At 38.9% G+C, this 27,662-nt stretch overlaps 1 protein-coding gene across 3 annotated transcripts in view; it reads left to right on the forward strand.

The window, feature by feature from the left end:
• HECW2 (HECT, C2 and WW domain containing E3 ubiquitin protein ligase 2) overlaps positions 1 to 27,662 on the forward strand; it is a 177,983-nt gene that overhangs the window by 47,938 nt on the left and 102,383 nt on the right. For all 3 annotated transcript variants that reach the window (XM_072873878.1, XM_072873877.1, XM_072873879.1), the window contains one exon: positions 8,866 to 9,206. In XM_072873878.1, coding sequence (XP_072729979.1) covers positions 8,915 to 9,206 — 292 coding nt within the window. In that variant the 5' untranslated portion in view covers positions 8,866 to 8,914. The remainder of the gene's footprint in view (positions 1 to 8,865; positions 9,207 to 27,662) is intronic.

The following is a 27,662-nucleotide window of genomic DNA, read 5'->3' on the forward strand; positions in this document are numbered from 1 at the left end:
CGGAGCAGAAAGGATTGTATGAACCCTTCATAATCTCTTCAGTGCAAATTCAGACAGGTTATCCAAGCTGTCGGTGTTGAACACTGTAGTTCACCTGGCTGAGTTATCTTGAAATGTTTTAGGGGTTGCTTACTCCATCTTAGCTGTGGGGAAAGCAGTGCAGGGACATGGGACATTGGTCTACACTGACAATGCAGTATGTCAGTAAGTACACTCTAAAACTGGTATAACTGTAGGCATGCCAAGCTATACATATGTGTATGTATGTATGTGTACGCTAATCTCTGGATACACATTTATGACCTTTTACTCTTTTGACCAGTGGCCAGATCTTCTGTGGCCAGCTGGCTCCATGCTGAAGCTTTTGTGTGAGAATTAATACAGTAAGTTGTACTGAAAGCACAGCAATGCCTGATGGGCTACTGGGCAGGGTGTGTAGACCTGTCAAAACATATGCAGAACCCTTCAGACTGCCGGTCTTCATAATAGGCTTGAGCAGTAACTTCTGCCTGATGTAAGGGAGTCACAGTTGGTGGGATGGAAGGTGTAAGCCTTACTCAGGCAGCTAAGGTAATATGATAGTATGAGTGTGACATTTGTTTCCAGCTAGATACAAAAGTGTATAGGACTGACTTTACAAATGAACTGTACAAAAATGCATTGAAAAGGTCTAAAATAGATATTCTGTTACACTCTGAATTAACTGAGCTATTCTCTGGCCAAATAATGTGCTGCATAGACTGTTTTTTAAAACTATAGATTTATGCTGAACGATACGCTTTTTCCCTTAGGGAAGATTTTCAGCCAGTCTGAATTATATGGTGGTTTTGTAATCTGCGCTGATGTTTAACATCTGAGCTGAGTCACCAGATTTGAGTCCAAAGGAGACTAGAGTATACATACGTACTTTTTCTCTCTTTGCTTTTTTCCCCTCCCTCTCCTGTATGGCAACATCCTGGTGAAATTTCAGCACAGTAATTTTTAGCTTTACCTTAAAACATCTGAGTACAGTTTCCAGAAGTAAATTCCGGTGCTAGTTGTGATTTCCCAGCAGCTAGTTCAGAGGATGAGTTAGCAGACAGAAGGCAGGGTATTCTTAGCACAATTTACTTTTTAAAAATTGTTTTGCCAGTGGTTTGGGCACGGCTCAGAGCAGGGCAACAAAGGAAAAGGGCATCTGAACAAAATTCTGTCCTCTTTTCCTCGGTCTCAGGTTACTCCAACTTCCTCCACAGATCAAGAGAGGCAGTGATTTTGATACTCTGAATTGCTTTTTGGAGGAACCAAACTCTGACTCTTCACTGAGGAGGCCAGCTACCTAGCACAGCCACCTGCCTGGTGTAGGGCACGTAATTTAATCTGGTGCTCCCGTTTGAAAGGCAAAATCAAACATTTCTCTTAAGAGAAGATTTACAAAATGCTGTATCTTTCAAGATGCTTCAGTTGACTTTCTTGGCAATTTTCTTGATTAAAAAGGAAATCTGGTTAAATGATCCTGTGCATATAGGTTCATTTTAGCAAGTTTATTAAATTCTTTCATCATCATTGCTTTGGGCTAAGCTGCTTTTAAGAGTATCCAGTAATTGTCCTATTATGAAAGTCTAGGGGGCCTTGTTAGAGGAGAAAGTAAGCAGATCAGCAGAAAAATAAAGTGTTTCTGAATTTAACTTGTCTCTTTGCACTTCTGATAGAACAATTTATATTTCAAGACAGTTACTATCCAATTAACTTAAAGCTGAATTAAAGTAAATTTGAATTTTACTTCATTTAAAAAGAAAGAAAGAAATTAAAGAACATTTAAGTACTTAAACTATATCTAAGTCCTGTGTCAGTTATGATGGTAGTTTCCTATCATCTTTAATATCTTTTCAGAAGCTTCCCAAATGAAAGAAATATCCAGAACTGGCTGTTCAAGGAAAAGCAGTGAATACAAATTTAGTGTCAAATGTGCAATTTAGAAGAACTGGGGAAAAAGAGAGACATATTTCCCTTTTAATCTCTCTGAGATAGCCTCACTATCCTTGTAATTAAAAAGAAGGTGGTGTAATGGTGTGAGAGGTGTAATGATGTGATTTTTCAAGTTTATGACATCTCTCTTTTAATTCAATCACAAATTCTCTGAGTTTAGAATGATCACTTTTTATCCTCCAAGATGTCCATCACTGGACTTGTTCGCATAATTTACCTGCATAATTTATTATTTAAAACATGCAGACCTAATGAGCACTCAGGCATTCTAGGTAGCAATATTGAACAGTTATGATTATATTTTAGCTGGATGATCTTGTCAGTTTTCTCCCTGATGTTGATGCTCAGAACTGTGCAGTTATGTAGTATAATGGTTGTTATATTTTTGAAATACTGCACTTCATGATCTACTGGAAAAATACTAAATTTCCACTACATGATACAAGTTGATTAATTCATATACTAAATCGTCCTAAAGACGTAGGATATAGCCATGGGTCATGTAAGTAAAGAGGCCGTATTATCCTCTACTTGGTAAACAGTGGAGAAAAATAGAGATCCCAAATAGCTGATTTTTCTTGGCTCTTGAATACTGTGACAGCTTTTACATTCATCTTTATCTGGGTGGCTGAATAGGAAGTATCCAAACATGTTAGCTTAACTTGAATCTGATAAAATGTTAGCTAACGGAGAAAAATCCTAATAATCAGACAGTGAAATACCTTCTGAGAGAAATTCCATTATGTGGATCGCAGGAAACTTGATGAGTAGAAATTCTTGGAAATACTCCAGGAGGAATAACAAGAAAAGGGTGGCTGGGCAGAAAGGTGAAGCTTTTCTCTTATTTCTGTCTGTATAGAAAAGGATGCTTCATGTCAGCTTTATCTGATTTTTTTTTTTTTTTTTTTTTTTTTTTAAAATAGACCAAATCTGTGTCTCCAAGTGGTTGTAGAAATGCTAGAATATAGGCCTGGAAGGAAATTTAAAGAGCTGCCAGGTTCATCTCTCTGTCTTGGGCAAAATCAGTTACTGACGATCTTGCTGAGTAAGTAGCTGGTGAATTTTACTGGGAGGGGCCCCTCTGTCCTGCTGGCAGAGGTACACAGCAGCTCTAAAGGGGCTTGAAAGCTCTTTAGTACTGAGAGCAGGATAAGTGCAGACTGGTTAAGCATATGAGTTAACCATATGGTTAACCATCACCCAGCTTCCTAGGCAGGTTTTGCAGCTGACAGTGAATTCTGACTATTCTGCTTTTGCTGGACTTTCTAGCAAGTTTGAAGCCAGCATATGGATAGCTGCAAATGGACCATAGTCATACCTTATCCCAGAAAATAGGCTAGTTTTGAGTTCTGTGGGGAGAAAAATCCCCAAATTCTGAATTTGTTCAAGAAGCATTTTCTTTTCTCAGCCACTTAGAGCTCAGAGCTAGTCAGTTTGAGCCCTTTATTGTAGCATTTATAAGTCTTTGTACTGAACAAAGAAACGTCACATGGTGTATAGTTGGGAAACCAGCATGTTTTCTGTTCTTTGTATTCTTAATGTGTTCTTCGGTTTGTATAATTATGTGGATTGCTTATCTCAGCATGGGAGTGGCATTTGAGAGAGATACAAAGCATCATCTGAATGTGTCTGAAGAAGAGCAATGAAGCTGGCGAAGGGTCTAGAGTCTCAAGTCCGATGAGGAGCGGCTGAGGGAACTGGGGTTGTTTAGTCTGGAGAAAAGGAGGCTCAGGGGAGACCTTATTGCTCTCTACAACTACCTGAAAGGAGGTTGCAGAGAGGTGGGGGTCGGTCTCTTCTCCCAGGTAAGAAGTGATAGGACTAGAGGTAATGGCCTGAAGTTGTGCCAGGGGAGGTTTAGATTGGATATTAGGAAAAATTTCTTCACCGAAGGGGTTGTCAAGCATTGGAACGGGCTGCCCAGGGAAGTGCTTGAGTCACCATCCCTGGAGGTATTTAAAAGACATTTGGATGTGGTGCTTTGGGACATGGTTTAGTGGTGGACTTGGCAGTGTTAGGTTAATGGTTGGACTTGATGATCCTAAGAGTCTTTTCCAACCTAAATGATTCTATGCATGGGGGGAAAATTTGGAGCCCAGTTGGGCTGGACGATTCTTCTTGCCTATCTGACGTACAGTGCCAGAGACGCTCGGGTGCAGAGCACTCCCTGGGGGCTCTCCCTGCTGACCCTTGGCTGGCGGGCTGCTGCACTGCCCACCTCCTCACCTCGCTCCTCTCGCGGGTGATGTGATGTTGCAGTGCGGTGACGTGAAGCCAATCCCCCAGTGAAATGTGTTAATCGTCGCTTCCCCAGCAGCACCCTCAGCCACCCACTTAAAGAGCAAATCTTGTGCAGCGGGTGACCGGTTGTGCTCTCAGGGCCAGCCCTATAGAGTTGGTTTACAGTAAATGCTGTGGGAAGAGGCTGTTAGTAAGACCCGTAAGCCACATAAAAGATTGCTACATAAACAAGAAATGAATCACTGTTATGAGTAAGATAAACAGGGCAGCATGTGAACTCTGGTTTGTTTTGCGTGGTGGCGGGGTGGGATTTTTTTGGTTATTCCTGTGCTGGAACTCCTGGACTTTCATTCATGTACTTTTAAACTATTGAATGTTTGACTGCATGTCAGAAATGGTGTGATGTTTCTTTTCAATCTCCTTTAGTGAAGAAAGTTGGGCAAGGGGATTTTTCCTATCTGTAGTTTGTATATTAAGTGGAACTTTTTCCTATTTCTGGTCCCTCTATGATTAGTAATTGAGGAGTATATTTAGATAGAAATAATCCTGAACTTGTGTCACTTAGAGATTAAGAGGAAATCAGTCCTATTTCTCTCCAAGCTTCTTGTCAAGTATTGAAGAAAACACTGTGATACGGATAAGGAGCTTTGGTACAGGTTTCACTTTTCAACTAAAATACTTTGCTAAAGTTAGTATCTGCTGATTTCTCAAATGCCTATATTTTTCCTATGCTTTTGATTCAGTTTCCACATTTCAGCTTGCCTTCCCGAAACAATATGCCTTGCCAGCTTGGTCTGATACTTAGTGAAATAGTTGCTCTGATCACATTCAGCCTGATTAGCCAAACCTTCATGGCAGGGCAGGTGCACACAGCTGATCGTGCGTATTGTCTTTACAGTATAGTCTGGATGCAAATGCTGTTTCAGTGGTGCTTAGCAGGAATTGAAGGTGGGAAGATAATTCTTATTTTCAGTCTCTGGTAGGATGTACGTGTTAGTGTACTGTTAGTTATGTTATTAATGACAGACATCAGGAATTGTTAACCAAATGTCAGATAAGCAATTCCTTTTGTAGGCAGGAAGGCGCTGTCTAAGGTTCTCATCCCGTCTTCAGACTGAATTTTCAGACTGCAAATAATTAAAGTAGTGGCTCTTTTTTCCCTTCCATCACTCCTTATGGTTTGGGTTTTATGGCAACCATTTTTTCCCCTTTTATAATATGAATGTCATATTTCTCTCTTTACAAATCTCCTTAATTAACCTCCCAGCTTACTGTGAGATGCTACGTAGCAGAGTACTGTGTGACACTAGGGCCACTTTACAACCTATTTCACTGAATTTGGAAAATATTCTAGAAGTTTACGAGTCCTGAATCTTTGGAGGTATTTTTTGCATAATAGGAACTTGTTCATTGCAAATTGATTTCAATTGCTTTAAGTTATGTGATTTATTGGGATCATTGTTTAAATCATGACTTTAAGACAGTTGGATTTATGAGTAGGCTCAGAGAAGTTACCCAGCATTTAGATTTGTGGTTTGGTTTACTTTCAGAAACTGTAATGATGTCTGTGATTCACCGGAGTGATAACAATTAGGATTTAAGAAAATGGACTGTTGCAAAGGAGTTAATGTTTTTCTCAGGCTGTTCTCATCTCTCAAACTGTGGGATAGTCTTAGAGAGAACAAGTTAGTTCTCATGTGTCCTTAAACATGGATGAGTTTGTCCATCTGCCACATATAAATTTTCAATATGTTCCAACAAATGCCAGTGCTGCCCCGGGTACAGTGTACTGCTCTGCAGCTGAAGGAAATTTTTTCATCCCTCCTATTAAAACTTTGTCTTTAATTGGTAATCCTCCTGCATGACACTTATTTTGCCGTGATTTTACTGGTGTAAAACCACTGTATACAATAGGTCAAAATTACATAAATCTCCAGTTGTGGGACAGAAGAAAATTAACTTGACATTTAAGACTTAACTGTTAGCTTGTGCTGTTGCCCAGATCACAAAGTAAAAAAGAAGGGGGACAAAAAAAAAGGGGGAGGTGGGATCTCAGTGACTGACTGATCCCTGCATGTTTCACTGGCTTGTAGGGAAGTTGGTGGCTATTTTTTATTTATCCTTCTGGTGTCAAAGTCACCCAGGATTTTCAGATCCATTGAATAATACTCCACATAGAGAAACAACGTACTAACTTCCCTGACTCCCATTTAAGAAGGCCCTTTATACCAAAGTTTCCTCTTCGTCACTGACACCGGTGTCAGAGGCAGAGTATGTGGGAACATGACAGAGAAAGAGTTAGTAAACCCTGCTGACGTCCCGCACCAAAAATAAAATGTTTTGTGTATGCAGCCAAAACATTGCTCATGCCAGGAAAGACTGTGTCGCATACTTTGTGAAGTAAATATGGTAATCTCCATGTCACTTCTGTATACGCAGAATTATGGAACTGAATTTTTGTTTCTTTCCTTTCCTGCAATATTTGATGCTAAGAATGTACAGTGTGTGTTAGTTCTTCATATTTCAAAACACCAATTTAATAAAAGCTGAAAAATAGCAGAAGAATTTGTGATACACTGGAAGAGCGCATACACTGAAATGTTATTAAAAAGAAAATTGAAGATGAATGATAGGAAATAGGATTGAAGGGAAGAGGCAGTTTTTGAAGATTCATCATGTGAGGAAAGAGGAATGAATAGGAAAAGAAAACCCTCAAAATGTGAAAATGCCTTTTTTTTTTTTTTTTTTTTAAATGAATTTTTCTTAATCACAATCTTGGGATCTCCAAGTGCTCTACTTGTTTTTTCTTTTTAACAATTCAATATCTTTTGACCTCTAGAGGCAGAGGTTTTTGTTTAATAAACCAGTTGTCAGACATTTGATAGCAGTAGTGTACTGTAGGTCTAATTACAATTATAATACTATGGAAGTGGCCAACCAATCCATGTGCTTCTTGTGGGCTCTACCTAATTCTGCATTACATGCTTCCTTCCTTGAAACAAGGAACATTATAGGAGGTGACACACAGCACTGTCTGACAATGCTTGGGTTATTTTAAGAGAACAAATACATCCGCGTATGATAGCTGAAGGCTATGACACCAAGCAGAAAGCCCAAGAATAATACACAGGTACCTCTTATTTGCTTTTTTTATATGTGTACATGTACACATTTTTCTTATATGTGGTTATTTGTATGTATAAAAATAAGGAGACCTTTCCTGCAGTATACATTCCTCCCAGAAGATACTATAGTGGAATAATTGATGTTGTCACTGGTTAAGTTGCAATCTGGTCAGAAATGTTGAAATACTATGGTCAAACTGTATGAAGAGTGTAAGGAGCCCAGGACGCAATTTCTTCCCTGTGAGATCTGGAGTTAGTACTGGACAGGAGGACTGCTTTGGTTTGGTTTGGCTTTGGGGGAAATACATGGTTCCTATTCTAGGTGAATATAGTATGGAAGATCATTTTCACAGTTTTGACTTAAAAACACATTACCAGAAAATTCAGTTTCTTCTGAAAGCAAATGATTCTGCCAGATGAGAACCATTTTATTTCCTCTGTAAAATAAAGAAGCAATGAGTTGATATAAACTGTAGCTTTTGAGAAAGGCAAACAGCTTTGGTCAAACTTACGTAGCTTAGAGAAGGAAATTTTCATATTCCTTCTATGGCAAGAGGTTCCCCATCGCTGATTCTATCCTGCTATAAGCTGTTCCCTCTGTTTTAATATTTTGCTATTCTTATCTTCCCTTTCTGATGATTTATCTCAAGTTGTGAGTAATGTCAGGGTTTATGTTCAAATGGCGGTACTTTTAGTAGCTATGGATAATGAGATGGAAGTTCTGCTTCTGAAGGTGTGGTGTGATGATATTGGCATGACCATTTCAGTGAAGACCTTCTAGTATCTCCTCAGGGCTAGAGGAAAGCTGTTGTATTTGTAAGGCCTGTTTTCTGATGTGTGGAAAAGAACAACAAAATCTGACTCCACAGATAAACTGACATGGGCTAATTGAATATATATCTGTAGTCTAAAGTACCCCAGTCAATGGTCTGACGTGTTTTTGTATGGTATAGAGGATCTCGGAAGCTATGCTTTGTATCTTAAAAAATAAAATCCATACAAAATGATTTTGTAGTAGCATAAATCTGTGATACCATATTTCTACTGAAATATGTCCAACCTTATTAATATCTTCAACACTTTACTGATTCTGAAGATACAGTGCGTAGAGAGTATTGTTGGAAACTAACATATCTAAGTGAAAGTACATCATATACTGCTGTGATTTCTTTCGTGGAAGATGAGTTCATTATCTCTTCACTCTTTAGGCTACTGCCAGACTTAAATTAGCTTTGTTACTGTGGCTGTTCTTGCTTGATAGATGGTCTTGGATGTTTTGCTTTCTCTCTTATAAATGTTATTTCACGGTGTGTGCTTAAATCTGAATATTGTTGCAAGCAATTCATGCCTTTTTTTTTATGTACAGACACTGAGGTGGCTGCAGCGGTAGAGCAATGAAGTAAAAGATTTTACTCAGTCCATTTTAGGCTTCTGTAGGAACATTTTTGCACTAATGCCTCTCCATTTAATATTTGACTGAGTAACCTGCTGTCTCACTTTAACACTTCCTTTTCATTCTTCTTCATGATAGATCTCTGAACAACAACTTTTTCACATAAATTGACAAAAGCGGAGAAGCGATGGCCAGTTCAGCCCGAGAACATCTGCTTTTCGTGCGACGTCGCAACCCACAGCTACGGTATACTCTGAGCCCAGAGAATCTGCAGAGTTTGGCATCTCAGGGCACCATGGCTGAGAATATGAACTTGCAGCGTGCCAACAGCGACACTGATTTAGTGACCTCAGATAGCAGGTCTAGTTTGACAGCCAGTATGTATGAATACACCTTGGGGCAATCTCAGAACCTCATCATTTTCTGGGATATTAAGGAAGAAGTAGACCCAACTGACTGGATAGGACTTTATCACATAGGTAAGTCAGAACCACACTGTAATATTTCTGTGTGTTTGTTGCTCTTTCGCCACTTCTTATTTCCTTTTCTGATATGTGTTCTGGCACACTACATAATTAATCTAAAGCTAAAGTTGAGGTAAGACTGCAGAAAATTACCTTGGCTTTCTCTTTCCTTTTCTTAGTGCAGTGAATTATGTAAGAACATGATTCTAATTAATGTAGATCTGATTCCACAATGACCTGCTAGAAGATGAAATGCATTCTTCTTAAACAACAAATGTGCATACAGTTTCCTGTTTTCACCTTTGCTGGTGGCTGGCTTGCAGACTGGAAAATTCAGAGTACTGTGTTCATCATGTAACTTGACATGCTTACTGCCCAATGTTTATACAGTTTTTTGGACAAGTAAATTCTTAACGTTTGTAAAAAGGTATTTTGTTTAAGTCTTTGATTTTGTAGAACTGAAATTGTATCAATTCTGAAGGAGTGAGAGTTTCTGTTTATGAAGAATTCTTATAGAAGGAAAACCTCTAAAGAGATTATTTTATGTGCTTTTCTGTGCTGTTCAGGGTATTTCACAGGAGGGAGCTGGAAAGAGCTCTAGGCTGGCATGTAAGGGCCTGTGGGCAGTGTGTGCATTGGCAAATAATGTGGGTCAAAAGGAGTGGATCAGTAGGTCAAAGCAGTTGGTGCTGAGACCCTAGCATCAGCAGCGTATTTGGGTTGGGATTTATCATTGTATTATGTTTAATCAGGTCCCTAGATCAGAACATCTCTGCTGTGTGTGTGGTTTGGAGCTGTCCAAAGGACAATCTTTATGTCCTCACTAGGAACTGGAGTGTAGCTAGCGGGTAGCTGTAGTGGCACATGGGGTTTAGTTGTCTTCTCAAGGAATCCAGTTTACGTACGCTAAAATTACTCTCTGAATTTAACCAGTGGTCAGTAAGTGGGACCGATTAGTTGATTTGTTTCAAAATTGCACTGTTTCTCTGAACCTAATTACAAACGTAGAAAGGAACCGTCAATTCAACCTGCCAAAAGCAGGTGTAGCAGAAACTGGTGGAAACAGGTCTGACCACTGGAACTTTGTCCGTGCTGAGAGTAAGCTTAGTGCAATGAAATCGGTCTCAGTAGGATTTCAGAGAGATATTTGCTCTGCCAGCTTTTTTCAACATGTTCCATCTCTGCATCACTTAATGTTACATGCTGTGGAGATGTTTTCCAACATTACTGCAGCTCCACAAACTGGACAGTATTGACTTGTGCTGTTCCAGTGCTTACCTGGTTATAAAAGCCATATTGGAGTTGCTGCATGAGCTGCAGCCTCTCCTGGGATGAACTGTGGATATGTGCTAACATTTAAGCCATCTAAATGAAGTGTCTCCATAATAAACAGACATAAATCTCCCAACAGCATTAGCGGCCTGAAGCGTGGTCTGTGCTGTAAAATGTACAGACTGCTAAATGGAGCTTAAACATTCTAATTTACATACATTGAGAGCTTCATCTGAATAAAGGTTTGGCACCGCTTCCCTTTTTTTTTTTTTTCATGGTTCACAGCACTTCAGGATTGCTATTCAAGATGCTAAAGTACAGCATCTTTCTATAAAATTCTCATTGGTTCTTATTGTAGGCTATAAGTGATTTTTATCCTACTTTCATGATTAAAAATATTTCTACTTTCAGTCTGTTGAGCCCCTAAAGTACAAAACAATGTTAAGTTACCACAGGGTAAGGATCCTATAAGGAACAGCCAAATTTACGCCTTCTTGGGCCTAAAACACCCATCATGCTACTGTGTAATACCAGAGTGTTGGAGATATATGTTGGGTTTCCTGTTTTCTTTTTAAATGATGAAAAGTCCAGGAACTTATTTGCATTGAGCTTTTGTCTCCGCTGCCCCTTGGAATCCATGAGCGCTGGTGAGAGTTTTGTTACTGTTTTAAAATAGATCTGAGCAGAGTTTTTCCTTTAAGACTTGTGATTTCATTGTTCTGAATGATGGAATTGCACATGTTTTACAACAGAGAGGTAAGACATATTCAGCCCGATAGGCATGCCTGTTTATCTTTGGTTTAGGTTTTTTGATAAACTCTTTCAAGTATCTAGCATCTTTCAAAAATAAAAAATAATAAACTTCTATAGACATAGCTAAGGTAAATTAAATCCTATAGGGTATAATCCAGGATTTTCAGTCCTTTGTAATAATTGCTGTGAAGTACCCCCAGTTCTCACTTATTCCTTTGGAAGTTGAGGACACTCACTTCTTATTTTCTCAGGAGAGGGATGTTTGTGGGTGAATATATGTAAAAATAAAAGCTCCGTTCTCAAACACATTATTGATATTCAACGTAGTTGCTTGAGGTTATCCATCCTGTTCTTTCTTTAAAATGAAAACCATTTCACTTACAAAATCGCTCTCCTCTGGCACTGCCTCCTGAAGGCAGTGGAAATTGTGTATGGTCACTAACACAAGACAGCACTAGGGCTGTGCCAGCCTAGTGCTGTACTGCCAATGTCCCCCCACGTCTTCTAGTAAAGCACCATTTTTCAAGGAGCTAGGAACAGAAAAAGGCAAATATTTTGCTCTTAGTTTAAAAAACACACTGCATAACCAAAAGCACAGTCCTGTGGCTTTTTTTTTAATGTTGGTTGTACAATTAACTGTCATGAAAGCTAGAACTGGAATGAATTGGAAAGCTAGAAAGGAATTGAAAATGACACACTGGGAAACTGCCTTCCTTCTTCATTCATTAATTTATTCAATTAGCGCACTGTCATTAGTTTTTCTATCATGAGAAAACAGTTATTTCTGTGCTTCTTACTGCGGTTTTACTGCATGGTTAAAATGGCAGTGGCTCGCTAGGAATCCCACCAGACTTACTAGATCCCTTTCTTTTTAAGAGACTGACTACAGGTCACTGTACACATTCACCCAGACATTGGCTGGTGCAGTTGGTCACAAGACTGTCAATAATCAGAGTCGCTGCCTTTAGTACTAGGTGGTTTGCAGATGATTGGCTTATGCTAGGGAATAGTAGATGGAGCTTTTTCTAAGTGCAATACAACTTCAGTGAAATGTTTGGCCTGCTAAATGGTTATGAAAATAGATGTTATCTTTTTAAAAAGAGAAAAGCCTAAGGGGAGAAACACAGAATCACCTTATTCTGAAGGACTGATTTTCTTTTTTTTAAGTGCACGTGGATTTTTTCCAGACTTCTGTGGGGTTGGTTTGTTTGTTTTTGTTTTTGTTTTAAAGGGGGCAGGGAGAGTCATAAATGGACAAATACTTTGTAGAAAAGACTGCATATTTTTTTTAAACCTTAATTCACTATAATGTCCTCAGGATACTCCTCTGCAGTAACTTTTGATCTTTTGTTTTTAAATGCAAGAAGGTGAACTTAACTGTGAAAAATTCCACATAGCCCTACATAGCTAAATTCATGCTCAGTTTTTCTAGAATTTTGTATTTTAAGGAATGTTTTTAGATACATGTGCAAGTTTGCTGGTTTTAGTACCATACTTGTATCTTCCTCTCTTTCATCACTGCGCAACAAAATGCGATCTGTTTTCTTGTTGAAGGACTGCTTTTTACAGAGGGTCTTTTTCTTTTCCAGTGTCTGCCTAAGGATTAGCAGAAGAAAAGTGTATGTGAGGGACACAGCGTGTTCTGTGAAGGCAAACGTCCTTTTTCCTGACTATTTCTGGTTTTGTACTGTCTGAACTCTTTAAAGTGTCAGTAGCACTTCTTGAACAGTCTTGTCCATCAAGTTTTGTTGAAGCAGTTTTCTAGCTCCAGAGGCGAGATGTGTGGAGAATGTAGATAACACATCTATAAAAGCGCAGAAAGGTGTCCCAGTGAGTCTACGTGCAAGGGAGAAATGTTATTTTTGAGTCTTAGCTCTTCTTCAGGTAAATCGGGCAGTGTTGCGTGAAATGTGAAATTGTCAAATCTGAAATACAGGTTTATCATTCTGAGTTCAGCTTTAAGCTTTGCCTAGAATGGGCTTCTCATTTCTTCTTCAGGATCAGTTATGAGGATTGTCACTTGAAAGTAACGAGGCGTGATGAAATTCAGAGCAGGGGCTTTTTAGTAGAGGTATTGTACCTGTGCTTACTCTGAACAGTAAAGGTAAATTTTCAGTCTTTTCTGTCCTAATGAGAAGAAAGGAAGAGGTCTATTCTCTCAATTTTAAAAATTTATTTATTTTTTTAAAGAGCTAGACTAGGATTTAGACTGAAAACCTTCTTCATCTTTTGAAGCGGTAGAAGACTACAGAATTTAACAAAGACATTTTGCATCCTGTTAGACCCATGAAGTTTTCTTGTCCAGTACTGACCCAGCTTTTGCTCTGTACATGCGTGCTTTAAAAATGTTTGTTCCAAGCAATGTTTAAGCTATTGGAGTTTTACAGACATTTTTTCCTCTAACTAAGAGGAATTTGAGTCTTGCTATTGGCAAGAGTGGTCAGGCTCTGGAGTCCTGTAGTGAGTAAGGCTGCGCAAAGTATTGGACCCAGTTGCAATCAAAAAAGAGGAATGGATATTCAGTTCGAAGGGACTATGAGACATCCCAGTTTTCTTGCCACTGTGTTATTGTAGCAACAGGGTACCAGGACTTCCTTGGGAAGTGAGAACTGTTCGAGAAGATGAGCAGGTGGGCTCTCCACTGCTCGTGGGATGCCGAGGGAAGTTGAAACTTGATGAGTTTTCTGGGTTGCCATGAAGTCTTATATTTAAAGAAATCAGAAAGTACAAAATGAAGAATAAAAAGTCAGGAGAGAGAAGCAAACCCTACTTTTGGTTTAAATAGATTAACTCCCATGGCCAAATTGCCCAGGTTGGCCTATTTTTGTCCTAATTTATGGAGTCCTAGTTATGAGATGTATGCCCTTATTCTAGAGATCCTTAGCACATTTAAAATGCTGGATATCAAAGGTCATTATATTTATTTCCATCGGCTGCTTTTCACAGGCTGCTTGGCTTTTTGTTATACCTACTGCATGGATCCACAATAGCATTATAAAAACAAAACAGAAATCCAAACAGAAGAAACTGCTGCAGAGTTATATAGGGCAATTTAGATAGGATCTAGGTTTACGCTAAGCCTCCTAGGGTAATGGAGTTTGGAGCCTTTCCATTTCAGGTCAGACAAGATTAAAAAGAAAAAAGCTTTCACATAAGCTGCCTTTAATACACTTAAAATAGTGGCTTACATTAGACAGAGAGATTATAAAATGTTAAGATACTTTATTCCCAAAAGATTTCTCTGGTCTCCATTATAGAAAACATAAAAAGTAATAACTTTATTATCTTCCAGAAAAGCCTGATTATTCACTTGATTTTTTCCTTCTTGTTTTAGCAACATGAGTACTTTTCTGTACTTTAAAATCTGAGCAGTACTGTTAATGTCTATTGACTAGTTACTAGGCATAACAGTATTAATTTGTGGTTACTCCTCATTTTGGCTGCAGCTAAAGTCTGCAAACCATGGGCTTGACTTTCTGTATAGAAGAGTCGATCTTTACCCAGCTGGCTCCATGGTAGAGTCTTTGGCTTAGGCTTCCAGGAGGCTGGCATTGCGCCATTTGTCATCAACCACTGGTGATTTTGGCTTTTTTTATGACATTGTCTGAATATCTAAGCACAGTGGTGGTTTTGTTCTCTTCAAAAAACAAACAAAAGGACTAGCTATGACTCTGAAGCTCTGGAAGAGCCATACCTGTGCATGTTGGGATGTCAGTGAAACTCCCACTGGAGATGTGTGCTTAAGTAATATGTATACATAGTCGACAATAAGTAAGATTAGAGGAGAGAACTTGAATTAGTGTTGGCCTGCATCTGGCATTGGCACTAGTCTGTGTCTGTCTGAAGTTGATTTTTTCATAAGCAAAAGTATGTGGAAAAAGCTGCCTTGAAATATCTCATTTGCTGGTGACTTAGTAATATTTAGGGAAAAGCCACCTGTTGAGTGGGCTAATGAAAAGCAAAGGCAGTCTAATGTAGGAATTGTATCCTAAAATCATATGCAGTGAGGCTTACAGTGATTTAAAAAAAAATCTGTAACAAACCAAGGGTCTTCAGAAGCTTTTGCTCCAGGTACTGCATGTCAATCTTATTCTTTCCTGTCTTCCTAGATCCTGACCTACATGCAAAGCTACTTTTTCCCCAACACAGAATTTGGTACTTTCTCCTCCTCAGTTGTGAGCTAGTAAATTTTGCTCAAAAATCAGTGTATGGACAGCATAATACCTTCTCTTTACTGCAAAAGTTAGAAGACATGAATAGAAGGTGCTTTCTCTATGTATTTTCATTGCATGCAGCAGATACCTTAAAAGATACACTCACTACATTAAAATACACTCATTATATTTGTTTTAAGAAGAAAAGAATTACTTCCTTGCTAAAAAATAAAAACAAAACTAGAATCTTGTAGGATGATATTTATGTCTGGAAGAAGTTCAAGCTGTGACAGAGAAAGTGTTGCCAGAACATCCAAACGTTTCAGTTAATTGTGTTTTTTAAGTTTTTGAGATACCCCTGACCTGAAAACTAGACAAACGTAGCTGCAGGGAGGACACTTTCAGCTGTGTTGTCAGTATCTTTCCACTGCAAGAGGTTTTGGCATGACAACATTTATAATCCTTTGGATAGAAAGCAGTGCTCTCCCCACCCTGCCTTTTTGATGTAAGTGGCTGTTCCAGCAGATGGGAAGATGGCAAATACAAACACTGGATAATGGAAAACAATGTACACTTCTGAATTTGTAATACTTCCTTTTTACCATAAAACTGCCTTGTGTTAGATTGGGGTTTTTTTTATATGTTTGAGGAGGTTGGCTTTCATTTTGATTTTTTTTTAAAAGACATTTGCTGAGCTGTTTTCTATCATCAAGTCAACATGCCATACAGTATTTTCAGAATAATTTGGGAAAAACAGTTATTCCAAATCACTGACAATTGGATTGAAAAAGTTCTTGCATTAATTCATCTATTGATTTGTTTCATGTAAGTAATAGATTATGGATTAGTTTTGCATTATGCACAGTGTTAGAATTGTATAAATTTTTCATGAAGTTCTTGGCTTCTTCATCTGCATGGATTTACCAATGACTATAAGAATCTGAATTAATGGAGAAGTGTTATAAGCTGAGTGTTAAATACAGTATATTAAGGATGTGACCGCTGTAGTTAAAACCAGTGGCACTTAAAAAGATGAGAAACATGCATACTAGGACTCTGAAACTAACACTTTATTGGTGGATATGTTTAATATAACCTTTTAATATGTGCTGATATTGGATACACAGGTTCTTAAATTATAACCAGAGGAGGTTACTGAAGGTGCCAGTATTGATCTTGATAGGCCTCCTTTCCTAGCAAAGCTCATCAAGATGTGTCTTGTGACTCATGCTATTTGAGGAACAAAAAAGATCCAGAGAATGGCCAGACCTGACCATTTTAGAGCTCTTCTTGTATGGAAGAACTTTCAGCTGAGCGGTATTGGGTACCCTGAGCGGTACCCAGCCCTTGTACAATTTGCCAGTTTGGCATAAGAGAGGTACTGATGTGGGGTGAAGATGCTACAAGAGTGCCATTAAACTGACTATGCTTAGCTGGCGTTTACTCCTTGGGAAAAACAAAGCTTACAAACATCTGCATTGGCAGCATTTCTTGTCTCTTTGCCCAGCAGCAGCCAGGACTCCATCCCTCTCACTCTGGTGGGCAGCCAATTCCCAGGCAAGCAAATGCTGTGCTTCAGAGCTTTGTTTCAAGATCTGGTTAAACTCTCTTCATTAGATCTGCCTCCTTTGTTTAGCAGTCATTAGGAGTTAATATCAAAGTCTTCAGTTGAATTGCGAGTCACTAATCACTCATTACACCACTAATGTGTCAGTAGTCCTTGAAAGTTTATAAAAATTAGTAGATTCGTTGCCCTTGTCATTCCTGCCCTGACCTTGGGAATAAATTAATCGTTTCTATCCCAATGTGTGGTAATGCAAAAAATGAACCTACAATTTCCATAAAAATAACATAGTAATTTCCCAGGTACTGTAGTAAGGAGAAGAGGAAAAGATACAACAAAGATTCATTACTTTGCCTGGAAGTAGCAAGATGAGTGCTGTAAAGTGTTAAGTGAATGTAAAGGACCTTATTTTGAAAATTTATAGAATATATTCAAAATAACTTGCATAGTTATGCAGACATATAATCAGATCATATAATCAGATAAAACAAGGGAAATGGACAAAGGATATTTATTCTTAAAGGACATATTTAAGAATTCAGTTTCAGCTTGATCTCTTCTTGCATGTCACTGTTAACATTAAGCCCTCTTTAACTGTACACAGAAGAAAGCTGGATGGATACAAGTCACCAGTTTCTAGTTTTCTTACAGAAAGTGTGATTAGAAATTCATTTTCTGGTCTTCCCTGACAATAATTCTCTGATCATCGCTATTCAGTTGCCATTAGAAGTTTTCATTATCGGATATGGTATGATACGGATATGGTGAGATATGAACTCTCATGCTCTATGAAATGTTTTCCTTCCTTGAGAATTTAAACTTTATCTGATGGTCATAAATGTGGTTCACATGAGTGGAGTCTCACTTGAGGATAATTTTTGACAGATTAAAACTGAAAGCTCGGACCTACTAGGTGTCATCTGTGAAGAGGACTAAGAATTGAAGGCATTCAGTGCCTTGCAAGATCAGGAACTTAATCAATGTTTTATCTTTGCCAACAAATGTGGAAGCGCTTTCTTGCATATGAAGCCAGTTAAGCCTAAATGGGTTTGGCTTTATAAGATGAACTATGCATTGAAAAACATTATAGCGCAATAGCAGGCACATACTGTTGTCACTGAGATAAATATCCAGTAATGACCTCAGAAAAGAAAAAAAATAACATCTTTCTATGTTCACTGTGGTTTAATTTCTATATGGAGCTTCATGCATGACATTGTTCAGCAGATGGTAGCCTGCAGGGAGAGGGAAAATTCAGTTCGACAAATTTTTCAACATAGATGCATCTCTGAATTTTAGTGGACTTAGAGACAGGCAGTTGCTTTCAAGATACTGAATAAGGATGCAACAATCTACCAAAGTCAACAATGAATAAGATTTTAGGAGTTATTGGTGGGCTAGTACTTAATGTGCAGGCAACAACGCTTTCTTTGATGTGTTCTTTAACTTGTAAATTATTTGAACAATAGGATGAAAAGTGCGTTGTCCAGTTTCCTTTAAAAAAACATACCCGTGATCTGTTTTCAGCAAGTAAAATCAAAGACAACCCACCTGACATCAGTGGCATTTCACCAAATGATGTGAATAGCTTTATGACTTTCGTTGTCCATTCGGCTAGATGTTCTGAGTCATTAGCACATAAGATTTTGATTTTGAAAAGCAGTCCTAATTACAGCACACTTAATTGAGTACAGTCCTTCTCTCCTGCTCAAGCAGTTAAATAAAAATTACCGCCTTTTAGATTGGTGTAGATTACTCTCTTTGGTGCTACTATTTACTGCCCATTGGCTGCGCAGAGCTAAGCTGGCAGGGCATTTGCTCTCCCAAGAATACAAACAGCTCTAGGCTGACTTGGCATCTCGAATGGGATGAGGGGTAGCTGCAGGGAACCTGCAGGAGTGTGTAACCAGGAGTGAGAGGGACTGTCTCTTTGGCAGTAATTCGCCACTGGACCTGCTCAGCTGCAGTCATAGAATGTGCAGCAGTGACCCCAGCAGAGAGGGTGTGATGGGATGTGATTTGTAGGCTGCTGTAATAGGAGTGCAAGTCTGATTGTGCTTTTTGTAATTACTTATTTATGCTCTGGGTTTACTTGTATTGCTGTATAGCTGTAGAGCTGAGTTGGCAAGCCTTTGTTTCTAGTTGCATTTAATTCTAGGTTCTGTTCTTTGATTGCAGAGTCCCAGGGAAATACTGCTAGGAATTTAAAAGAAATCGTGGAAATGTTGTTACCTGTAGGTGCTTTCAAGATATTTATACAAATTAGTAAAGCTTCTTTGCCTTCATTAGTCTACACAGTTTTGTGGTCCTTTTTTGCTGTTGCATGTTAACACTGTGAGAAGAAGCTTTTTACTTCTGAGATTTCATGCAAAAAAGTTAAATAAACAAGACATTTGTCTCCTTTTTTGACTTCTAGTGATGATTTTAATATAATTGGCTTTGATTTTTGGCACTGGTAAAATGATACTGCTTCTAAAGAATTCAGCATGACCTTTATGTTTCTTTTAGCTTTGGTCTCATCCAGTTTAATCTGCAGAGCCATTTAGTACTTGTCATAAGCAGTGTTTGGCTTCATCTGCTCTCATCTTCATGACATGAGCTTAAAGATTTTAGACTAGAAGTAACTATATCAGCATTCTTTTGTTTAAGAGGTAAATCTTAACCCTGAAGAAATAATCCATCTCATTACAAAACTGATAAAGCATATATGTGAAGAGAAAGATCTAGGCAATGTATGGGGAAAAAAAGTCATTCCATTACTCTGAATATAATACGATGGTGCTGAAGACAGGTTAGCAGTTTTTCTGGTTATTATGGGAAAACTCTGTTTATACCTTCAGTGCATTACTCTGGAGTTAACTTATCCTGAAAATTCTAAATCCTCTTCTGCTGAAGTAGATTGTAAATATCCTGGGCAATCTTCCAACCTCCTTTTTCACTCTTCTGCATCTACTGCATGAGAGGTAATGAGGAATAGATTAGTAAGATGCTATCGCTTGGATAATGTCTTTTTACTTAAGACTGCTGTGCAGTTAGATGTAGTTCATCAAGACTTTGTCATAAAATACCATATTAATTTCCAATGGAAAACAGTCTTCCATTTAGCTAGGGCATGAACCACCAATTACTTTGAGGTAGGTTACTTGGTACTCAAGAATATTTACTAACGTCTTGGTAATCTTGTAGATATGTACTCACCAGAAACTCCAATTATTGTGAAAAAATTGAAGCTATGTTTGTGTAGTTGGATGTGAAGTACATTAATCTAAAAATTGCATTTGGCTAAAACTAGAGTGTTGTGATTCTTTAAAGATGGGAAGAGCCTGTTAAAAGTATTTGATTTCAAAATAGCAGCAGGATGAACTTGCGCTTTAGAGGTCCCACTTGCTCACTCTTCAAGGATCGGAATTACCACTTAACATTACGCCAGTTCTCTTTTGCTGAGACACAGGTTGAGCAATTTCATTCTGAAAATTAACTTTCTGCTAATAAGCTGCATAACCTGAAAAAAGTATTTGGGGTTTTTTGTTTGTTTGTTTTTGTTTGGTTTTTTGGGGGATACATTGGCTTGCACTGAGTGTGATTTTTTTTGTTTGTTTTTTTGTTTTTCTCCAAATCCTACTTCTGCTCCTTCCACTCAGTTTCTTTTCATGGAAGGTTCTGTTGAAATATGTCGAAATTTAGGTTTATGACATTCTGGGTACTGTGAGCAAACAAACAAAAAAGCTAATTTGAAGTAGGAAATGATGAAATGAGTTTGTGTCTGTTCCCCCCCCCCCCCCCCCCCCCCCAGCTCCACACACTTTTTATTTTTGCTTTTGCTGGTTTGGGGAGTCTGTATACATCTTCTCACTCAGTCTCTCTTTCTGCCTTTGTACTTCTCCTCGTGTTTTTATATGGTATTTCTTGTGTTAAGATGAGGGGGCATCTGAATGGGAAAAATCATTAAGATGATCAAGAAGTTGAATCTGCCTTGCCCTAGAGAAAACTACCACCACCTCCCTCCAAAAGAACCACTGACTTTCAGTGTAGTTTTGGGTTGCATCTAATTTGGTTATAGTTTTCCTTCGGATACTCGCTGATCTGACACTGTGCAGCTGACTGACTGCTTTGTCTAGTGGAGCATGGCAGGAGGCACTGTGAGGCTGCTCCTCCATGGGCCATCTGCTGATCCCGTGGTTGTAACTATGAGCTGCAATGTGAAACTACGTCATTAGAGGAGCAGTTGGATCTCAGCTTTCCTGTATGAGATAAAAGCTTTAAAACAATGAAATGTTTCTGGATGTTGGGACTGGCATGTTAAGAACTTGGGTATGATGAAGGAGTTAGTGGATTGCAAAGGGGCATGCTAAGGTTTGGAAACCTCTTTGTTTGCTAGACCAGGTAAAGATGACAAATTACATACAGGGATCAAGGGATACTCCGATACAGAGAAGTCATCAAATAGAAAAGTGAAGTCCAAGGCAATCACTTGGAAAGACTGAACAGACACTGATCCAAACTGTAAAGACTGTCAAGAGTAATGGAGAAAACGAGAAGGAGGCACAGAGGTTTTATTGTCTTGATTGAATCTGTCTGAAGAGTGACTTTGTGCTGCAAACTCAGGGTGCAGTTTCCCTCCAGTTGAGAGCCCCAGTTGATCATTTCTCCAAGAGTGGGGTGGCATTGATGAGATTGCCTCTCAGAACTGGCTGCTGATGCAAACATGTTCTGGGAGATTCAGTACCACGTCTGGACCGTGCTACATTTCCAAAAGCTGTATGTGCTTATGGAGTGAGCCTCCCAAGTGAAAGAAGAGGCTTAGCACCTTTGCCAGCCCAGCACATGTGCATACACTGTCACTTCAGCATTGTCATGCTGCTAAATTCATGTCTAATAGACAACAGCATAGAAAAGTTTTAATGAAAAATTGCCTTTTTTCCCTTAATGACTGAAAATACTCAAAATACTTGAGTTGTGGTCTTCATGCTTCACAAGTATGTGTGAATCCAGAGAAGGGCAAAAGCAATTTGTAATAACTGCTATTTCATGAAAGCTGTATTGTTTGGCAAATGGATTTTTCATTTGTTCATGTCATGATTTCGGATATTCAGAAACATGAAACCCTGGATGAGTGGTTCTTGGAAAGGCTGTAAAAAAGTTTCTGGTTCTTTGCTTTTGTTTTCAAAGAGCTGAGCTTTTCCCATACAGAGCACTTGATTACATTGCTGGAGACCCTTGAAGGTCAGGACTTCTTGTTTCCTTGTCCCTGGGTGATGACCTCTAGGTAGCCAGCATTGCCAGAGCTCTGTGATGAGGTCATTCTGTGGTACATCATGCATCTCACTGAAAAAGCTTCATCTTGGGATGTATAGTTTGACCACGGACCCTGTGCCCCTGGGGTTAAGCACCAGGCATCTGAAATAAAGTTCTCATGAGGCATAATGGCAGCGATATTTTTGAATTAAATATTGGGGAGATGCACTAAACTATTTCAGGGAAGGTTTTTTGTCTCTGCAGGGAAAAACAACCCTACAAAAACCACTTCACCTTCCTGATTATCCATAGTATGTTGCTTTTAAAGTGGACATAAGGAGAGTTACGATGATGGGAAACAAACATTGTATTTCACAGAAAATATTTCAGGTTCTTTTAGAACTTCCTCCTGCTCATTTCTTTAGAAATCTAAGACTGACTTATCTTATTGTGTGTGTATTGGATGAATTTCTTCCAGGATGTGTTGGCTCATTTCCTTGAGTACTTCTAAATTTTCTGAATTTTTTTCAGTCACAACAGATAGCTGAAAAAGCTTTAAGGAAATGAGTCAACCTCCTGAAATAAATTGCTTACTGAATAGAGGATACTGCGTTCAAAATCATAGACGCCCTTGATAGTTTAGTGGATACTAATTTATAGATATTCCCTGAAAATCTGTTATGTATACTCCATGTTCCAAAAGGATTTGGGAGAAAATATCCCAAAAGAGCACCTGAGCTTTGCTGTTAGAAATGTTGGGCACGTTTTCAGACTCCCGGGTATCAGCGCGAGAGAGGTGCGGATTGGGAAGTGACAGGCAGAATCTCTAAAGCAAAATTAAGGACGTCACTGAACTTGACTGTAAATTAAGAGGAGTAATGTTAAGATGCTGAGTTGAGGACTACCAAGCTTTCTTAAAATAGCATCCTGAAATCTGAAGGCTGCATAGGCAATGTGCTTCTCTCCTATTTCATCACACGCAAACAATTTGCATTCTGACTTTCGAGAGCCCTTTCTGATGGCGTCCTGCGTGTCCTGCAGTTGCCTAAAGCAGGAACATTTGTTCTGTGAGATAAGGCCCATGACCTGGCCTCCCTCCCTTCAGAGCTGCAAGAGTCACTGTGCTGGCAACTGACTGGAATCCTACATAGTTTAAAAATAAGTAAGAGGACACCATTTTAGTAACATACATGTCTTATACAGTAGGTAGGCAAGGCTTCAGGATTTTCTTTGCTTTCCAAGAATTACGCAGCAGCTCAGGGACAGAAATGAGGAAGCCAGCATCAAACGTTATGATTTGGGATTTTCTCTCTGATGAGCCAACCTAAAAGTAAAACCAGATGATCCTGAATTTTTAAGAAGTTTGACATCTGGATCTGGATCTGAACTTTGAACTTAGATGCAGCACTGATTAGCCAGCTTGCCCTGCTTTAGTGTATTACACAGAAAGTCCCTGATGCAAGCAATAAATACCACATCTCCAAGCACATGATGTACACTGTCGGCTTTTTAGGCACTCTGGGAAAATCTGAATACATGCAGATCACAACAGAGAGAAGAAAGCACAGAGTAAATGCAAAGGAGTTGACCCTGTTGGCATGTAAAGTGTCTCAAAACAATGAATCAGGTAAATGTAGGTATGCAATAAAAATCCAGCTGCGATGCTGTATCTAAAAGCGCCCCACTCTGCAAAGTGAGGGAGTCAGAAGATGGTGCAGGTCTCTGCCTCTGGTTTTCTAGTTGTTGTCAGTGTTTGTCTGTGACTTGCAGTCATGAGCAGTTGACTTGCTACGTTTCTCTCGTTGGAGCATAAGTGTTGGCAGCGGTAGTTTGATACTTTGATTTATAAGCTTTTTAATATGACCTTTAGGACTGAAGTAGCAGTATGTATTAGGAGTTGCAGCTGCAAGTTCCACAGCGGTTTTGTCCTGGCGTTCAGTGCAGCTGAAATCTTCTCTGAAGGAGGAGCACATGTATTTCTTAGTTATTCTGAAGAGGGTGAAATGGGAAGGGGGTGGTGGAACCAACCAACCAAAAACCCCAAAAAACAACTATGATCATGAGCAGTTGTAAAGTAGTGCCAGTTCACAGTGTGGAGGATTTAGGATAGCGATGGCTTTTTTCCCTCCATTTTTGGAATATTTACCAAAGAGAATATCGTGGTATATCTGTTATAGTTTCTCTCCAAGTCCTTATAAATATTTCCAACCCTCTGTGCTTTCCTGGTATAAAATCCGACTACATCATTCTGTAGTTAACTTTTTATTTAATCATTCCCAGTTCTTGTGGAGGTGGCAAAGTTGGGGCTCTGCGACCACGTGGGGAGGGAACGGGTGCTGCGTTCCTCTTAGCAAGGGCAAGAAAAAGGGCAGAATAGTCATGGTTTATTTAAAAAATTAAAAAACAAAAATTGCATTAGTAGAAGTGTCCACCTTGAAGAATCTGAAGAAATTATTGATTGTTATGTATTTGGGAGGAATGCGGGAAAGAAAAACAGTGCTCGACACAAGATTACTTGCAGGTCAGCATACGTACCTGCTTGCAGCTCCAGGTTGAGGCATAGGGGATGGTATCCAGTGTGTGGTAGAGAAAATGAGCAAAAATAGGTGGCTACAGCCACCATGACAAACTGTGGGGCACGTTGTGACAAAATGGGTTTGATCTCCTTGGCAAGGAACCGACAAAAACTTGTGAATTTCTGTCAAGTAAACAAGCGCCAGGCTGCAGACCAAGGGAACCTGAATCAGGTCAGGGACGGTACAAGTATGCAGGCACCGAGACAGAAGTGAACAAATTAGATTTCCTGTGCCTGTATACCTTGCAAAAATAGCATCTTTGAAAGTGTATGTGCAAATTTAGAATGTGCTGCGCTCCTGAACTATTTCTGGGTTATCCTGTGTCTGCTTCAATATTAATACAACGTATAACCACACTGTATTGTTTGGTGGAAATGACTGAAAAAACCACGATGTACTTCTGAAAAGTGAACTGTGTCAGACTTCAGTCATACACTCATCCAAAAAACCCTTCTCCTGGTGTCTACAGTGTTTCCTTAATTGTGCTGTTAAATTCTGCAATGTCAACATGCTAGTGCCAAATACCAAAACAGGATAGTCTGTGTTTGCAAGTAATCAATGATACACAATATAAAATTATACAAAAATGCAGAAACCACAGCTCAGCTGAAAATTATGCCCTAGGGACTCAGTTCACAAATTGTATTAACAAAGTTTTCAGGATCAGAGCTCACTGTATGAAATTGTGCGTAGTTAGGTGTAATATAACCAATCTGAACAGGATTTTTTTTGTTTAAGAAAGCATTTTTATATACTTTTAAAGCCATAGGTTTCTTGCTTTTGTGTATTGCTTGCCTGCTTCTTGGATATACACTACCATATTAAGTAGTGCTGGCTGTTGTCATCTACCAATAAGGGAATAATACACGTCTTTGGGAACATTTAAAATACTTTTTTTCAGGTGCAACATTAGTAGTAAATGCTTAGAGATGATGTTTCACTTCTTATAGCTTTGCTGGGCTTCATAATGAACTCAGATTATCCTATATAATGTATTCATTCTGCTAATTATTAATAGCCATATGAAGTCTAAAGTGAATCCTGAATCCTTACATCAAAAGCAGGAGGTAGGTAAAAGGAGGAATATGGTCAGAGATAAGAGTATGAAATACTTCTTGCAACAGTAAAGCATCTCAGCACATTTGAAGTAAAATAATAGCAATCGCCTCATTAATAATTTTTAAAATATTGTAATGTTTAGGTCTACTTTTATGCCAGTTCAGAACAAAGTTTTTGGAATAAACTCATTTCAGGTGAAGTGACTGTAAAGAGCCTGGAAGAGCTTTTCAGCAATGGAAAATCTACAAGATGAGGAATCTGCCATTAGATCTTGCCATCATGAGGCACTGAGGGGGAGGTGGAAAGTGCAGCTGGCCAAGAAAGTAGGTGGTAATGGTGACAAAGGTAGTGAAGGATAGAGTGATTCAGCATATTCCTTTAATAGCCTTCCTTAGCGTACTGCTTGCATGGATGTGCTCTCTTTATGCTGACCTATTATTCCTCTCTGTCTCTAGGTTTTCCACAGCATTATTTATCAGCCATTTGCATGCCTTAGCAAACATATATAATATACATATATACAATACATATATAAATAAAATAGGAGGACGTTACTGTTTCCTTAAGCTAGAGGTTACGTGCTTTGTAGAAGGGAAAAGAGAAATTGCTTATGCAGATGTAGCCACAATATCATAGTTAATGGGTTCGCTCTTTGATAGAGGCACAAGAGGGAAGCATTGATGCCTGTTTCTACCTTGGGTTAGAACCTGTATTCCCGGGCTGTTTCCTGTTTTTGTTAGTGGGTTTTGTATTTAGTTTAGATTACTGAAAAGTTGAAGAATGACAGAAGTGTATTGTTTAAGTATGAATATTTTTCTATATTCCAAACCAGCAAGCTCTCTGACTTTCTAATAAATTCCCTAAGAAACCTATTACTGTCAGATGACAACAATAGACTAGTTTGCATTCCTGCTTAAACAGCTCATAATATTGAAGATAAACTTAAAAAATAACAGCTGCTAAGGGAATATTAAATCCCACAAGATCCTTAAGAGATGTGTGCTGCAGAGACATATTTTATTGACAACTTTTAGAAACTAGAAGGATTTCTAAAAGGCAGTGAGAAATCACTTGGAATAGGCAGGGAAAAACCCCAATTTTTAGAAGTGTTTCTGTATTATTAGACATGTTTCTGTATTAGACATGAGAATGGACTTGAACACTGAGAATGAAATGCCAGCTGATATTGTGCCTGTCAAAAGGCTGGAACAGATTAAGAAGAATATTGATCAGACAATGTCAGAAACTGCAGGCAATAATCAACCACAATCAAAAGCGAAGCTGAGGAATCCAGAGGCAGTCTTTCCTCTCCTTTCAGTGATGAATCAGTTGTCTCCACCCAATGTTGAAGGATGCCACATTGCTGGAAATCCAGACATATTTGTGCCATCACAATAGTTCCAGGGTTCAAACCATCAACCATTTGAGAAGGCAAAACCCAAACAAACCTCCTGGATCCCTAGATGTCAGCTGCTGTATGTAGGAAAACTCCTTTTTCTGGGCATTTTATCTGTTCTGTGAGTATATGCATCTAGGGCTTCTTGTTTTAGTCCTTTGTCCCTAGCAATAAATAAAACTTTCACACACACAGGCTAAATAAACACCTAGTAAAACAGGGCTGAAAATGCAGGACTGATTGAGTGGTTAAACGAACCTTCACAGGACCCTTGGGGAGTGCTTCTGGCACTGACTTTGTTCCTTGCTGGTTCATTCCAGGAAAGAAGATGGAGCTTTGGGAAACCTGAAGGTGGGACTTACTATCAAAAGCGAAATAAAACCACCTAACTAGTTGGCCATAAAAGCAGCTGATGGATCACTGTGTGCAAAGGCTGGGTCAGCTCTTTGGGTGATGCTGGCT

This window comes from Ciconia boyciana, chromosome 10 (assembly GCF_034638445.1).
Source record: "Ciconia boyciana chromosome 10, ASM3463844v1, whole genome shotgun sequence".
Taxonomy (NCBI): Eukaryota; Metazoa; Chordata; class Aves; order Ciconiiformes; family Ciconiidae; genus Ciconia; species Ciconia boyciana.